Below are 15,000 nucleotides of genomic sequence, written 5' to 3'. Positions count from 1 at the left end.
TTGTCCATCTTCCAAGGCAAACCGTGGGGCAGTGATGTGTACTGGAATGTGTGGCCACTAAATTAAATCAAAAACCCTGTTTCTCGCGGTTTGTTTTGGCCGGAACAGGACAAAAACGTTGGCAAATCCTCGAACCCTGCACTGGTCATATAGCGGTCGAGTAAAGGCAAACTAAGAATTGTTATACGTCTCGGACAAAGCGGCCGCCGAACTGTCAAACGAGTAGGCTCATATTTCGTCGAACTCTCGGATCGGATGTTTGGAGATGGAAATTTTCCATCCAAGAAAATCTGTGAAATTATTTCCCTCGTCATCGCCAGCCTCCTCATCAGTGAATAAATCCGTGGCCACTCGAAGCGCCTTCCGGTTATCGACCGTACTGCGTTCCGTTGTTTAGTGTGCAAAATTATCCGACGTGTGGCCCTCCCGCTTTTGCATCAGACGGCCCTGCTTCGAAAGATTCCCGGATCCCAGTGAATAATCCCTGTCGAATCCTTTTAAAATTCCCCGCCCCCGTCCGCGAAACAAAGTACAAAATCATCTCAGTGTCAACACGGACGGCCACACCACACCTCCAGATACACGATGAGCGCCCTCCTGCGAAACCGGAGTCAGCTGTTTGGCTACTGCCGCAGTGTCCACCGTAAGTAAATCTTTTCATCTTGGTTTATTCTGCGATTTCCAGCCCCAAGGTGGACACTAAGCGGGCGAAAGATAACGCCGGACGTCCGTTCGTGTTTACGTAATGAAGCGACGCACTAAATAATAGTGGTGGCCGGATACTATCACCGCACAAAAAGACTCTCTAGCGCATGAGTTGGAGGTTTACAGCGCTCCACCACGGCACCCCCTCCCACCCGGTGACGCCGATGGTACCAACATGACGAACACGGTCAAGTTCACCAAATCGCGCGTGCCAAGCCGCCACATGCAAAAGAACCTTTGCCCGGGCAGCTAAGCGGCCCTAAAACCGTATCGTGTGCCGTCCTTCTTGCCACGCGTATGCCAATGCGCGATCGTCGATCACACGTGTTTTTGGCGTAGCCAGTGGAGCTACGAGTTGCGAGTGAATTATGAATATTTCGTCATGTGTAAACCACTGAGCGCGGCGGGCCTGATGAGCTGATTGATCGACCGTTCGCTTAGAACACGGAATTTTAAGCGAATGATGTAATTCGCGTGTTCCACTTGTTTGTCGATCGGCGAAAGAAGCCAAAGGGGAAGAGATAATAAACACTGAGCGCGCAGAGAGGACAAAAAGCAAAGCGGGCCACCGAGAAACCGGTTTTACGGCCACGGCATGCAATTTTCTTTCTAACCAACCGGCCGTCACGATCGTATGATCTCCCAGAGACAGAAATTGCGTTAGGTCGGGCAGGGTGGCAGGGAACACACTAGCGGACAACTGTTTTTGTGTTCTTTGTTCCCGCGAACCGGTTCGCGATGATACGGTTCAGTGTCGCGATAATACGTCAGCCAGCATAATGGATTTTTTTTTGCTCTGTGCACTAGCTTGTCTGGCGGTACTCTCTTTATGACAATTAATAGCATCGATTGTGATGTGGAGATTAACGGATTTATTTTTATGCTTCGTAGCTGGTTTCAGATCGGAAAGGAAGAGCAAAAGTTTGGGTTGATGGCGTGCCAAACCAAGAAGGCCGCACAGGACATCATCATTCATCAATCCTACTATGCCTACTTTGCCGCAGGACGCAGTTGAGCATCCATTCTTAGTGCAGCACACCCCCCCAAAAAAAAACGCACTGCGCCTACTTGGACACAAACAGTTGTCACAGATGCAGATGATACGAGATCTCGAACGTGCGAAACGTTCGAGATCAGCTGCTCGCGCTTGCGCTTCTTTTCCTGCAACACGATCTCGCAGCATCCAATACCGTTGCGGTTGCGGTGGACAGCACCAGGGCACACTAACACCAAACGCGATCACCTTCGTATAGCCACAACGGTAGCGGCGACATCATAATCAGCTGTTGCGGCGCAGTCTCTAGGTCTTTCGCGCTCGCTCGCTCACTCGCTCGCCTCGGAAAGCACGGTACGAGCGCGTGCTATTTCCCATTTCCTTTGCGCGTTCTGCCATCTGCGCCACTGCACGCTTCTTCGTCGCGCCACGCCGCTGAATCACTTGTCGCCGTGGATCGTGGATCGCGCGTGTAGATCGTGGAAAAAGGGGGACGGAATATCAATCACAAACCGACACCACCACCATCAGCGGCAGCATCATCCCTGACCTTCGTGTGGGGCTTGCCAATCGTGTGCGTGCTCGTGTGTTTGGCCTGCATCGAAACCGCAACGGGTGCGACTCAGCTACATTGCATGAGGCTTCGGATACATGCTCACACCATGCTTAGCAGCCCTTTTGTGCGCATTGTGATCTGCTTGAGTTGTTGGGAGCAAGCAGAGAGAGGACCCCTTTGAGGACTACTTTCTTTTTCTCTCTCTTTTACTCCACGATCGCATGATCGTCAAGGAGCGAGATCGTTGAACCCCCCGGTTGACCTACTTACTGGTCAATTTGCCAAAAAAGTTGCACGGCATTTAGATTGACAGGCGAGAGGAACGACCAAGCGCAAGTGCTTGACGCACGATCGTGCTAAGAGCCAACATCAAACGATCAGTGTGTAAACCGACCCACGAGTTGATGTTGCGTTTGTTTTACGTTTTCACAGACGGTGTATAATGGGTGGACAAGGTTTTCCCTAATTCCACGCCACCGTGAATTGCCTCAGCGTGACCGGTTGTTGCCGTTTCCTTGCGCGGCGAACCACCGTTTGCGTTATCGCTCCCGCGCGGCTATCTTGCCATTTTGGGCCAACAAGTAATCATTGATAACGTTCTCGCGCGAGACCAGCCGTCGCGTAAGTTGGTTTTTAAGTGACCTAGGCTGCTTCTGGTCCGTCTTTGATTTGATTCTTTGCCTTTGCGAATAAGATAACGGAAGTTTCATCACAAGCGATCGTTAACGGGGCTGATCAGCGTAGAGAGAGGAAGGAAGAGGAAGCGAGGCACGGAAGTAACGTTCATTGTGAGCATATTGTAGCTTTTCCTTCTAGAACCGCCATCGATCCATATAGACTCCTCTCGCGATCGCGTCCCTAGATGGCCAATGACCATTGAACCACATTCTGCCTTCCCCCCAGGTGGAGAATGATGTTCTAACAAACCGCAAGTCGTGTATAAATATAAATGACCAACCGGGCAACCAGTTGGCCAAACACCGCAGAGCGGCAGCAGAGCGACAACGACGGTCAGCTCGTGCGGACGACTGTCTGTCTGGCGGTGACGGAATCACTTACCCCCCGCTGTGTGCCGCTGGATGGCAGGAAACGAGAGAGAGAGAGAAAGGAGAGTTCGCATCAGTGTCGTTGTGCTGGCGGGAAAATCCCGTCCCCAAAACTACTCGTGTCGTGTGTTCTCTTTAGCCATTCGCGAGATCGGATCGAGAAACGGTACACGGATCTTTGTTTTGGTTTCGATTTGGATTCGCGATCGTGCAGCTAGTGAGCCCCCCAGAGTGTGGACTTTCACCCAAGGGTTCGTTCAGTTGGTGGTTTGGTTTGCGATTTGCTAAATCGCACTTTCCCTCTTCACCTACAGTACAGTGCGGTGGTTATCTGGATTGAGCAGGATTAAGGGACTATCGGAAGGTGGTTGTGTTTGGTCCAGTTTTTTTTAAAGGACAAAGAGAAGGAGTGGCACGATGATGGCCCTGATAGTGCTCGGTCACTTCACCATTCCCGTGCATCTCGGTAAGGCGATGGTGGCGGATGATCGAGGAAGTGGTGATAAGCAAGAGATTTGCAGAGAGTGCAGAGATGGTCGATGATAACATTTTTCTTTCCGATTTGCTACATTTTGACTCACTTTCCCGTTTCGTTTCTCTGTTCCATACTTTTTCAGCACATGCCCACATCCGGATGGCCAGCTATCGATCAAAGCGTCCACTAGGATTGCTGTGTCAGCAGTACGATGGTGTGATTCTGGCCAACACAACCCTAACCGGTGCAAACAACAGATCGTCCGGTTGGCGAACGAGTGCGACCGGTAGCGGCACCGGCACCGTACCACTGCTCGATGCCCTCGGGTACACCGGTAGCACAACCTGCGTTCGCTGCATTTCCACCACGAGCTGGTTGCGTGAGCAACCTTCTTCCAAGGTCGAGGTCACGGTACAAACGTTGAAACAGACGCAGAAAGAAAAGGAGAAGGAACAACAGCAGCAACAGCAACAGAATGGTGCACAATCGATCGCTGCAAAAGTGTTTGCCGATAGCGGTGCACCGGCGCCGTCATCGCCATCGACGCCCGATAACGGACGGACGGCGGGGACAGCACAAGCAGCCGCACAAGCTGCTGCCTCGCAAGCCGTCGTACCGACGGCACCGGTTGTGAAGAAAACGCTACAGCAACGGATCTGGGCCGAGCTAGTGCACTACTATCACGGGTTCCGGTTGCTTTTCATCGACATCAACATCAGCCGGAAGCTGCTGTGGCGTGTACTTAACGGCAAAACGTTAACCCGGCGTGAGCACCGGCTGCTCATTCGCACCACGTCCGATCTGTTCCGGCTCGTGCCGTTCTCGGTGTTTATCATCGTGCCGTTCATGGAACTGCTGTTACCTCTGGCGATCAAACTGTTCCCGGGCATGCTACCGTCCACCTTCCAGACGGCGACGGAGCGTGAGGATAAGATCAAGCAGAACCTCAAGGTGAAGCTCGAGATGGCCAAGTTCCTGCAGAAGACGCTCGACGATATGGCGGTCCAGAATCGGGAGCATCGGTCGCAGGCGGCCAAGGATTTTAGCGAGTTTTTCTCGCGCGTCCGCACGACCGAGAACTTTACGATCTCGAACGAGGAGATGCTCAAGTTCTCGAAGCTGTTCGAGGATGAGATCACGCTCGATTCGTTGACGCGCCAGCAGCTGCAGGCCCTGTGCCGGGTGCTAGAAGTGTCCCCGATCGGTACCTCGAATCTGTTGCGTTTTCAGTTGCGGCTCAAGCTGCGCAACCTGGCAGCTGACGATCGTACCATCCAGAAGGAGGGCATAGAGTCGCTAAACCTGTCCGAGCTGCAGGCAGCGTGTAGGGCACGCGGTATGCGAGCTTACGGTGCCTCCGAGGAACGGTTAAAGTCTCAGCTACAGGAATGGATCAATTTGAGCCTGAACGAGAAGGTACCACCATCGTTGCTGCTGCTTTCGCGGGCCCTCATGCTACCGGAGAACATTACGACGAGCGATAAGCTGAAGGCGACCATTTCCTCGCTGCCCGATTCGGTCGCAACCGTCACGAAGGCTGCCATCGGTGAGCGGGAGGGTAAGATCGACAATAAGACCAAGATCGAGGTCATTAAAGAGGAGGAACGGAAGATCAAAGAGGAACGCGAGGAGGAGAAGGAAAAGCAAAAAGACGAACAGGAGCTGGTGGACAGTGCTCCGGTGCTTATGGCCGATGGACAACCGGCTGCTGCCGGTGCTGGTGCTGACGCGAAGGTGCCACCGGTGGTGCGTCCAGTAGAAGATGTCATCTTCGCACCCGCCCCGGAAACGAAGATCCTACTCGATCAGATACCACCACAACCGCACACCGCGGTTGAGGAGCTGTCGAGCAAGGATTTGGAGGTGCTTGAAGATGCGCTGGATTCGCTGGGCAAGCACAAGAAGACGCTGCTCGTCGAGAAGGAGGAAATCCGCGATCTGAAGGAAGAGATCGCCGACTACAAGGAAGATGTACTAGAGCTTCAAGAAGTACGCAAACGACCACAAGCCGGTGGTGGTGATTGTGGGCGAAAGGACGGCAATTAACTTTGAAAACTTTCCCGTTGTAGGTTGTTACTGCCGCCAAAAATCCGGACGAGGTGCAGGTAAAGGAATCCCGGGCTGCCAAGTTGCTGTTCAAGAAGGTTAACTCGATGATCAACAAGATGGACACGGTGCTGACGGATCTCGAGCGGAAAGAGAAGCAGCTCAAGGAGCAGGTGCATGCGGCGGAAACGAGCGAAACCGCCGAGGTACCCCCGGCTGCCGGTGAAGAGCTGGTGCGGATAGATGAGCTTATGTCCGCCATCAAGAAGGTATTTGTTGTGGGAACCAACTCCCACTAGGCAATTTGCTTTGTTTTGATTCTTTTTTTAACGAGCTCCCCCTATGTTATAGATCAAGAACGTAACGGACGATTCTCGGTTGGATCAAATTTCCAAAATCCTCGGAAAGATCGATGACGATCAGGATGGACAGATCAAGGTGGAGGATGTGCTGAAGGTATGTGGGACCGTTTTCGATATCAAACGTGTAGTTAACATCATCTTTTTCTCTTGTTCTACTTTTCGCAGGTTATCGAGACGATCGGTAAGGAGAACGTTAAGCTGAACTCGAAACAGGTGGACGAGCTGATCGATCTGCTCGAGAAGGAAGAGGTGCTCGAGGCGGAGGACAAAATCGAAAAGGCGCTCACCAAGAGCCTGGAAGCCAAAGAGAAGCAGAAGGAGCAGAAAGAGAAAGAAAAAGAGAAGCTGCTCGAGCTGACCGATAAGGCGACAGATCTGAGTGCGCTGGCAGGGCCTCCTCCCACCACCACCAACCACCAGGTCAGTTCTACGGAGCAGCAACAACTAGCTCCTTCTCCACAAACACCATCCACCACGCCACCATCATCAGCGCTACCACCATCGTCATCCTCGTCACAGACGAAAGCGGCGAATGCTCCCAAGTGAGGAGCATCAACGGAACCAATACCGCGTCCGATAACCGCCCCCCACCCACGCATCGCTAAAGCGTTCTGCCATCGATCGCTGATTTGATCTCAGTTCATCTTGCTTCGACTTCAATCGAGTGTTTCAAGCGTTTGTTTCTTTCTTCTGCGAACTGCCTTCCCCAGCCACTAACGACGACGTCGGCGACGGCGGAAGACGGTACGGCCATCATCGATGCGGACGCACTGCAGAAAGTGGTGGAGGAACGTAAGAAAAACGCCAGTATTAGTGAGCCGGCAGGCGCGGCTGCGGCCGAGAGTGGAGCTACACCAGTGACGCCGCCACCACCGACGACACGCACCGAATCCGGCACCGGAGTACCAAAGGACAAAATGCTTTAACGCGCGCCATTCTGGATCAACGTGGATCCCCACCACTCTCTCTCTCTCTCTTTCTCTCTGTCTCTACCTCGCGATCTGCTTCACGAGTGCGCGCTCCTTCAACAGTGTCACCTTGTCTGTCCGGCGTTCTGCGGCTTCTTACTGCGGCGATGGCGGTGTGTTCCGGTGTTTCCAAATGTTCGAAATGGCTGTGCCTGGGTCCGATTTCGATTGGTGAGAGAAGCGCGACCCTCCCCCTTGTCTAGGTGCGAAAGTGTAGACGCCGTATGATGCCGAATGCAAAATTGTTACAAACCCATACCAGGGGCCTGGTTTCCAAATTCGAATCAGTAGCGAAGCGAAGTGACGAAACAGGGAGCGAATGGAAACGATCCCAGGGGGAAAGGAGAACAAAGCTTAATCTAGATTATTTTAAGTATTCACCAGAAATCACCTTCCCTTTTTCTACCTTTTTGCGTTTTTTTAATGTAGAGCATCATGTTACCGGATAGTGAATCCATTCCGTAAGACCCTTATTTGTTGATCCAACAAACACATTCTCCCACCCGCCGTATCGAACCAAATTAGCGAATTCTACCTTAGCGCAAAGCAGGCTTTCTCTTCACGATTTTGGTGCAGAAGAACACTGTTCCGTTTCTCCAGAGCGAGCGAGAACCGAGATCATCGCTAGCGGGGGCGATAGAATTGAAGCAATTTACGTTGTTGCTACCGGTGCTGTGTAAACAAATGGAGAAGCTTAAAAAGCAAAGTTTAACAAAAAAAATGCAGAATGCATAACGAACGAACGCATAATGTAAGTTTAGTGTACAATAAAGATGATAATTTATTATAAACGTTCTAACAGAATGAGTGTTCCATTGCTTGATTGTCTGTTTAATCGATAAGAAAGGTAAAAACAGGTAATCGAGCGATTGCATTTCGACTTTGAATTTCGTTTTCTGTCATGCTAGCTGGGCAAAGCGCCATCTTTGTCCTGCTCCTTTGTTCGGCTTATCGCAGTTCGTGCAAAATGATCTTTCGCGATCGATGCGGCTTGCTTTTCGTTCTGTTAACAGTGCATTTCGCGTGTGTTTTATCTAAAAGGGATGTTGAATTAGGTTGTCGTGTGGAAAATGGAGAATTGGTCGATTGGTATGGTTTTCTCGCTGCTCCTTTTTCAACCTTCTCAAGGACGCCACTTTTTCCTTCACCCCTTCAGGTACTACGCGTACAAACTTCCAAAGGAAGCCTCGGAACACGATTCCGCCTCGAATGGGCTGCGCTACACCTATGTTTCCTCGAAAGATGAATCTTCGGCGAGTATTCGCTGGCTTGTCCCGCAGTTCGATATAAATCACCCGGAAAGCGTTGCAGGCACTACGATCGCACCGGTGTTGGCCGGAAACTCGACGCTTCTCACGATCCTGTACAACGATGAACCAACGAATGGGCCGACGGACATGGAACGTGGTCATACGAAAGGCGTTTTCAGTACAGACGGCCAGACCGGTTTCTGGTTGATACACTCGGTGCCAAAGTTTCCACCGGAAATCGGAACCGAGTACAGTTACCCGCGCACCGGTCAGCTATACGGACAGAGCTTTCTCTGCATAACCCTGAACGCGTCCCAGATGGAAACCGTGGCCGGACAGTTCATACACAACGAGTTAAACGTTTACTCGGCCAACATCCCAGGCGAACTGGGTGATCGTTTTCCAACGCTCGCCAAAGTGGCCCGAATGACGCCCGTCGATCGAACGGCGCCTTTTTACAGTCAAAAGACGATCAGCTCACGCGCTGGGGTGGACTTTGTGACCTTTGCGAAGAGTCGCGAGTTTGGGAAGGAACTGTACTCTGACTGGATTGCACCGGCGCTGGATGTGGGACTACTGGTGGAGAGCTGGCAGCACGGTGCCGGTAATCTGCCGAGTGAGTGTGTAGAGGACGGTGGCCGGCACAGTGTGCTGAATGTGCGCGAAGTACAGGTCGGTGGAAAGGCTAGCAAGGATCGGTTCACGACAATGAAAGATCACTCCAAGTGGGCCGTTGATTTGACGGATGGCGCCCGTTGGATCTGCGTGGGAGACATTAACCGGCAGGAGCACCAGAAACAGCGTGGTGGTGGCAGTGTTTGCCGGATTTCGAAACCGATCGCTTCACTGTACCGTGGAATGGTTCTGGAAGTGCAGCCGTGTCCGAAGCCGGAACGCAAAGAAGCGTAGCCGACTTAGCGAATGGTTGGAGAGAACGTTACTGAATAAAGTACGTGTTTTAAGTTTAGTGAAAGAAGTGTGCCAGTCTAGTTGCAGTAGGCGTTTCTGTAGAAGGTTTGATGTAGTTTTGTATAAAGTAGGCCTTTTGTATCTGAAATTGGTGTTTTGCGGTTAGTGCATGAAGGTGTTTTGTATTTAGTGCATGTTTTGTTATAGAATGTGATTCTTGTCCAACAATCAACAAATACTCTAGTCCAACAATCAACTACGCCTTCAGGTTAGTGTAATGCATCATGCTTATCAATTTACCGACTGTATTGTATTCACAGGGATATTCAAGTTTATTTAACATTCTCTATCGCATGCTAGCTGGCTAGCTCAATTGTTTTTGCCTATCTTTCGTTTGATACTCTTCACCAACAAGGTAGTGGCCACATCCTTCTTCTGCTTTTTCACTTCACGTTCCCCCCGACCACTCTCATCCTCCCTCACGTCGTTTTCCGCAAGCTGGCGCTTTTTCAGCTTATGCTCAATAATCCGCTCGATGCCCTTGGTCTTCTTAAACGCAGGATTGGTCGGATCGATGTTGTACTCGGGTTTCGAGAAGATCGCTCCGAACCGACTATCCTCGACGTTGATCTCAAAGTCATCCTCAGCCGTCGCACCCGCCTCGGCACGTCCATTGCGCTGCTCCTCGATCTCCCGTTTGCTCTTCTTCAGCAAACGCCGCCGTTTCGACTTCGAAACCGATTTCAGATCGATCTCACGCTCCTGAATGGCGCGCAGATTGAAGTGGGACCGGTTGTCGTCACCGTCGTCAAGCAGCAGCTCCAACTCGGCCTTCCTGCGCGCTTCTTCCGCTGCCTCTCGTTCCTCTTCTTCCTTCGATTTCGCGTCGCGTTCTTTCGATTTGCTCTGCTTCTTCTGAGGTTTGCCAAACTCCTTTTCATCGAATGCGCTCGCGAAGAAGGGATCATTCAGATCGACACCATAAGGAAGATCGTCCTCCGATTCACTGTCGGCCGCCGAACCGTTGCCATTCTCTGCGTCATCATCCAGCTCGCCACGTTTGCGACGTTTCTTAAGCTCTTTACGTTTTTTGTTTTTCTCTTTCTTTTTCTGTAAAATCTTTTCAAACGGATTCACATCATCCGGAAGTTTGTGGGATCCGGTGCGATCGCTGCTTTCCTTTTGGTCCGTCTCCGTTGATTCCTCCTTATCGTCAACCTTCCAGCTGAACTCCATGCCAACCTGTGCCTCCTCTTCCGCTTTCTCCTGTTCCTTCATGTCGTTGAGAAGGGCTTTATACTTCGCAATCATGTCCTGCTTTTTGTTGTTTCCCTTCGATTCCGCTTCCTCATCGGAATCATCATCATCGTCATCGGCATCGTCATCCGATTCATCACTTTTCGGTGCTCGAATGAGCAGAATCGATCGCTTTTTTTTGCTTTTTTTCACCTTCCCATTCGTCTGTTCTTCCTCGCCTTCGCTGGAACTGGAACAGGCGACATACTTTTTCAGTTCCGTCTCCGGCATCTGAGCCCATTTGCCATCCCTGAGCTTCTCGTTAAACTCTTTCCGCTCGACATCGTTCTCGTCCCACGTGAGCTCCACCTTCGCTTGGTTCAGTGCGGTCGTTGTGAAGATGCGTGGTACGTACTTCCCCATCTCCGGCAGCTCGGTGCAGCTATCCTTGGGTTCATCCTCACTGAAATCCATTTCGTCCGGAATGAAACGCAGATCGAGCTTGTTGGCCGTACTCTCATACTCTACACCGTCACATTCTTTGTAGATTTTGTCGGCCGTCTCAATGGAATCACATTCCACGACCGCATAGAAGTATTTCAACCTGTTCAGCTGATACTCCCGCAACCGCTCCTTTTGCTGCTCTTCGTCTTCCTCTTCCTCATCCGATACATCACCGGTTCGGGTGGTTAGTTCCTGTGGGCCACGCTCTTCCTCCTGCTGCATGCGCTCTTTGCCAAATTCGGAAGGATAAATCTGAAATAGAGATCCAGATGTAGATGCTGTACAACAGCTAGATTCGTTGGTTCTTACCTTGACACTTTTGATGGAATTCCCGGGTGGGAGGAACGAAGAAAGCAAAACCATGATATCCACCGCACGAATGCGATCCCAGTCCATGTGGCAAACGGCCAGCCGGTTGGTGGAATCTTCCGTACGCTCCACATCCGCGTCCAGCTCTCCCCACACGTGCTCGATAAACACCTCATCTTCCTCTTCCTCGTCCTCGTCCTCATCGTCATCCTCTTCATCGTCCGAATCGATCGTGGCTTCGCCACGTGCATAATCGACATCGAGGTCTTTGAGCCGGTTTTTGATTTTCTCCGACAGAACCATCCTTTTTTCCTCCTCCGTCAGCTGCAGGCCATCATCTTCATCTTCGCTCGAATCGGATTCATCGTCTGATTGATCTTCTTTTTCGCCCTCGTCCTTGTCCCGTCCCTCCATCGCACGCTCCTCTCGCTCCCGTTCACGCTGTAACTCCTCTTCGTCCTCGTCCTCATCATCGAGCTCGTAGAACTTCTTTAGCTCATCCGCATCCGATTTGCGTACCGGACGGCCGTACTTGTCCACCGTGGCTTTCACCTGGAACCGCTCATCCTGGAACATCGACTTAAACCGGCTGTCGATTTTCACCTTCTTTTCCGACTTGGGCAGCCCGCGAAACCGCGGATCGTTTACGAGATGCGCGAACCGTGAATCTTCCCATATCTTGCTCGCTTTTCCGGTGTCCTGGGACACTGTTGTTGCTGGTGTTTCCGGTTTCGAGCGCCCCGTTGCTCCTCCACCGGTGCTCGCTCGTTTGGATTTCTTGCCGGATTCCTTCATTTTGTTAGCGAAACCGAACAGGGAAACACGAGATGGAACACACTTTTTTTGGCCGCCGACCGTTCCACGCGCTTTTTGTTTTGGGAAGTAAACAAACCATGTGACAGTTGACAGCCGGCACGTGAAAATTTTGCGTCTCTTTTTTACCGGGGCGGTGTGATTGTTTTGTCTCGCTCTCTCACCAATTTGACAGTTCTCGTGCGGCGACTCATCATGTAACACAAGGACGAACGCTCGATTTCGATTTTATTCGGTTTTCTCGATGCATTTCTAGCCCGGGATCGTTCGTTTCGCGTGAAATCACACCTGCAGCAACGTGTGCCACAATGTTGCACATCTACCGCACAACGGTTCGTACGCGGAGAACGCTGGGCGAGCAGTTGGCGAGAAGGATGTTGCAACCGGCAACCGGCATGCCGCTCAGCACACTTCAATCGCCTTGGCCGATTCGACACTGCAGTGGTAAAACTGGGACCTACGGCCCTCTTTTCGGCCACAGCCTACTAAGCACCGGTATCACTGCAGATTTCCTTTTGCAATTTTAGCCAACAACGTTCGCACGTTTGACACGATGCTCAAAGCAAGACGAGCCGAAGCCCGGCGTAGCGTACTGGTCCAAGTAAGCTCCGAGCGATCGTACAACGAGCTGTACCGGTATTGCTCCCAGTTCGGTGAGATTGCCAGTGCGCACCACTACCGGGTCGATGGGGACAGTGGCGTTGATGGGGATTGCCATTACATTCTGCTCGAGTACACGAGCCAGGATGAGGCGGACGCGGCCATGCAATCGGGAGTATTCAGCACAGAACGGCCCGGCGTACGGGCTCGCTCGATATTTATGTGGTTCCGTACCGGACCTAAACCACGTCTGGTCTCTCCCACAAACGATGCGGTCCGTCCGCTAGCCCTCGTCGACGGTGCGCGACCGATCGATGAGCAGGAACTGAACGGTCTCCTAGCGTCAGCGGAAACGATCGACGATCAGGTGAAGGTGCTTCATCGTGTCACGAAGCTGAACGATCTCGGCAAACGGTTACGCTTTCTGGCCGTACGACAGCTGGAATCATCGCTACAGGGCATGTTTCCGCAAGCGGTGGCCCATCCCTTCGGTTCCTCCGTCAACGGATACGGGCGGATGGGGTGCGATTTGGATGTGATACTCGATCTGGATTGCCGATCGGGTGAACCACCGGATCGGAACTCGCGGCTCGTATACCATACCAAAGCGACAAATCCCAACGAGCGGACTCAGGTACAGCGGCAACTAGAGTCGATCGGTGACGTGCTGCAGCTCTTCCTGCCGGGTGTGACCAGCGTGCGGCGCATACTGAAGGCCCGGGTCCCGATCGTAAAGTACCACCACGAGCACCTGGATCTCGAGATCGATCTGACGATGAACAACAAGGCAGGCGTGTACATGTCCGAACTGTTGTATCTCTTCGGTGAGCTAGATCACCGAGTACGGCCACTGACGTTCGTCGTGCGCCGTTGGGCCCAGGCCGTCGGATTGACCAACCAGGCACCGGGCTACTGGATCACGAACTTCTCGCTCACCATGCTGGTCATGTACTTTCTTCAGCAACTCTCGGCACCGATCCTTCCCTCGATCAACAAGCTAATACAGCTGAGTGCGGCCATAAAGGAACCGAGTGAACTTGTCCCACCCCTGGGACGGCTCGGCGATGGCGAAGATGCCGAGTGGGTTTGCAGCTTTCTGAAGAATCCTTCGATCTACGAGTGCTTCCGGAGCACGAATCAGTCCACGCTCGAAGAGCTACTGCACCAGTTCTTTACCTTTTACGCTCAGTTCGATTTCAACCAGCGTGCGATCAGTCTAAACATCGCCGGCACGATCCTCAAACCTGACCACTGCCCAATGTACATCGTCAATCCGCTGGAAACGGTACTGAACGTTAGCAAAAATGTGAACCTCGAAGAGACGGAACTGTTCCGGATACAGGTGCGCAATGCACTCTGGTTACTCGAAACGCACGGCAAGGAAGTGGTGCAAGCGGACAGTGAGCAGTCCGAGTGGGGGCTGGTTAGTCTGTTCGGTCCACGGAAACAGATGGAACGGATTACCCCACAAATGTTCTTCACCAAACGGATGCTCAACGTGAAGGATATCTTCGATGAGGTGCCATCGGATGACTCCACCGGGCGGCAACCGCCATCGTACCGGAATCCGGCAGTCAAAAGCCAAATCGCCTCCATTCACCGCTCGACGAAGGCCGCTATCGGTAAACTGCAGAGTGGTGTAAACGGTGCTAACGGAAGTCGAAGTACGGCCGTCGAAGGCACAAATGTAAAGCTAAAACACGGAGGGAACACGAAGCGACGGTGATGATACGATCCCGCAAGTAACGGCCACACGGAATAGCGATAAAGTGAAACAGAATAAATTACGGAGCGAAGTTCCGTATCGGAAATAAGCAACGCATCAGATGTTCTTTCACAAAAGTAAACCGTCCGAAGCAAAGATCGTAGATCTCGTTTATTCGATTGATTTATTTCGTACAACTATTGTGTTTCGTACCGTATCTGAGTTCACCCTTTTTACTAATCACTAGAAAGGGGGCTTTTATGTGGTGTGGAGAAAGAGTCAACCTTACACGCTCCATCGAATCCATCACCGGTTTGGTCTCGTTTGTAGATCCCTCCACCATCGTCTCACAAACGCGCTCCCCCCGCCGCACACAAAATGTATCTCCAAAATCTGACTACTGCGATGGATTCAACCAAAAACACACTGGCACATCCACAACAGGCGCACGCGAGCGCACCTACTCGATCGATCGCCATCGGTTTAGCGTTCGAAGCGAAGAAAAAGCGCGAATCAAAGCAA

At 51.9% G+C, this 15,000-nt stretch overlaps 6 protein-coding genes across 7 annotated transcripts in view; 3 read left to right on the top strand and 3 right to left on the bottom strand.

Annotated features, from left to right (window-relative positions):
• The window catches only part of LOC126580741 (U6 snRNA-associated Sm-like protein LSm1), a 785-nt gene extending 644 nt beyond the window's left edge, over positions 1-141 (bottom strand). Inside the window, exon 1 of the mRNA XM_050243978.1 lies at positions 1-141. This exon is cut by the window's left edge and continues 41 nt beyond it. Within this exon, the coding sequence (XP_050099935.1) occupies positions 1-8 (8 nt within the window). The 5' untranslated portion in view covers positions 9-141.
• Positions 142-251: 110 nt separating this feature from the next.
• Positions 252-7,952, top strand: LOC126580734 (mitochondrial proton/calcium exchanger protein). 2 transcript variants are annotated; one of them, XM_050243969.1, is made up of 6 exons: positions 252-643; positions 3,919-5,765; positions 5,846-6,091; positions 6,174-6,278; positions 6,350-6,604; positions 6,895-7,952. In XM_050243969.1, exons 1-6 carry the CDS (start codon positions 586-588, stop codon positions 7,108-7,110), a joined length of 2,727 nt encoding a protein of 908 aa, XP_050099926.1. In that variant the 5' UTR covers positions 252-585; the 3' UTR covers positions 7,111-7,952. The 2 variants fall into 2 exon arrangements, with proteins under 2 accessions (XP_050099926.1, XP_050099927.1); XM_050243970.1 differs by lacking the exon at positions 252-643 and adding an exon at positions 3,526-3,767.
• A 139-nt stretch (positions 7,953-8,091) lies between these two features.
• LOC126580739 (deoxyribonuclease-2-alpha) lies at positions 8,092-9,535 on the top strand. Its single transcript, XM_050243976.1, has 2 exons — positions 8,092-8,241; positions 8,309-9,535. Exons 1-2 carry the CDS (start codon positions 8,120-8,122, stop codon positions 9,309-9,311), a joined length of 1,125 nt encoding a protein of 374 aa, XP_050099933.1. The 5' UTR covers positions 8,092-8,119; the 3' UTR covers positions 9,312-9,535.
• Positions 9,536-9,625: 90 nt separating this feature from the next.
• LOC126580736 (ESF1 homolog) lies at positions 9,626-12,218 on the bottom strand. Its single transcript, XM_050243971.1, has 2 exons — positions 11,361-12,218; positions 9,626-11,303 (listed from the first exon to the last, which is right to left on the bottom strand). The coding sequence occupies exons 1-2, from the start codon at positions 12,153-12,155 to the stop codon at positions 9,681-9,683; spliced, it is 2,418 nt and encodes an 805-aa protein (XP_050099928.1). The 5' UTR covers positions 12,156-12,218; the 3' UTR covers positions 9,626-9,680.
• A 144-nt stretch (positions 12,219-12,362) lies between these two features.
• On the top strand, positions 12,363-14,587 carry LOC126580737 (poly(A) RNA polymerase, mitochondrial). The gene is made up of 2 exons (XM_050243972.1): positions 12,363-12,617; positions 12,701-14,587. The coding sequence occupies exons 1-2, from the start codon at positions 12,482-12,484 to the stop codon at positions 14,497-14,499; spliced, it is 1,935 nt and encodes a 644-aa protein (XP_050099929.1). The 5' UTR covers positions 12,363-12,481; the 3' UTR covers positions 14,500-14,587.
• A 44-nt stretch (positions 14,588-14,631) lies between these two features.
• LOC126580730 (disheveled-associated activator of morphogenesis 1) overlaps positions 14,632-15,000 on the bottom strand; it is a 51,544-nt gene continuing 51,175 nt past the window's right edge. The window contains exon 9 of the mRNA XM_050243961.1: positions 14,632-15,000. This exon is cut by the window's right edge and continues 2,461 nt beyond it. The gene's annotated coding sequence lies outside the window, so the exon portion shown is untranslated.

This window comes from Anopheles aquasalis, chromosome 2 (assembly GCF_943734665.1).
Source record: "Anopheles aquasalis chromosome 2, idAnoAquaMG_Q_19, whole genome shotgun sequence".
In the NCBI taxonomy this organism is placed as follows: domain Eukaryota; kingdom Metazoa; phylum Arthropoda; class Insecta; order Diptera; family Culicidae; genus Anopheles; species Anopheles aquasalis.
The sequence above is the reverse complement of the archived record's forward strand: the minus strand, read 5'-3'. Positions and strand labels throughout refer to the sequence as shown.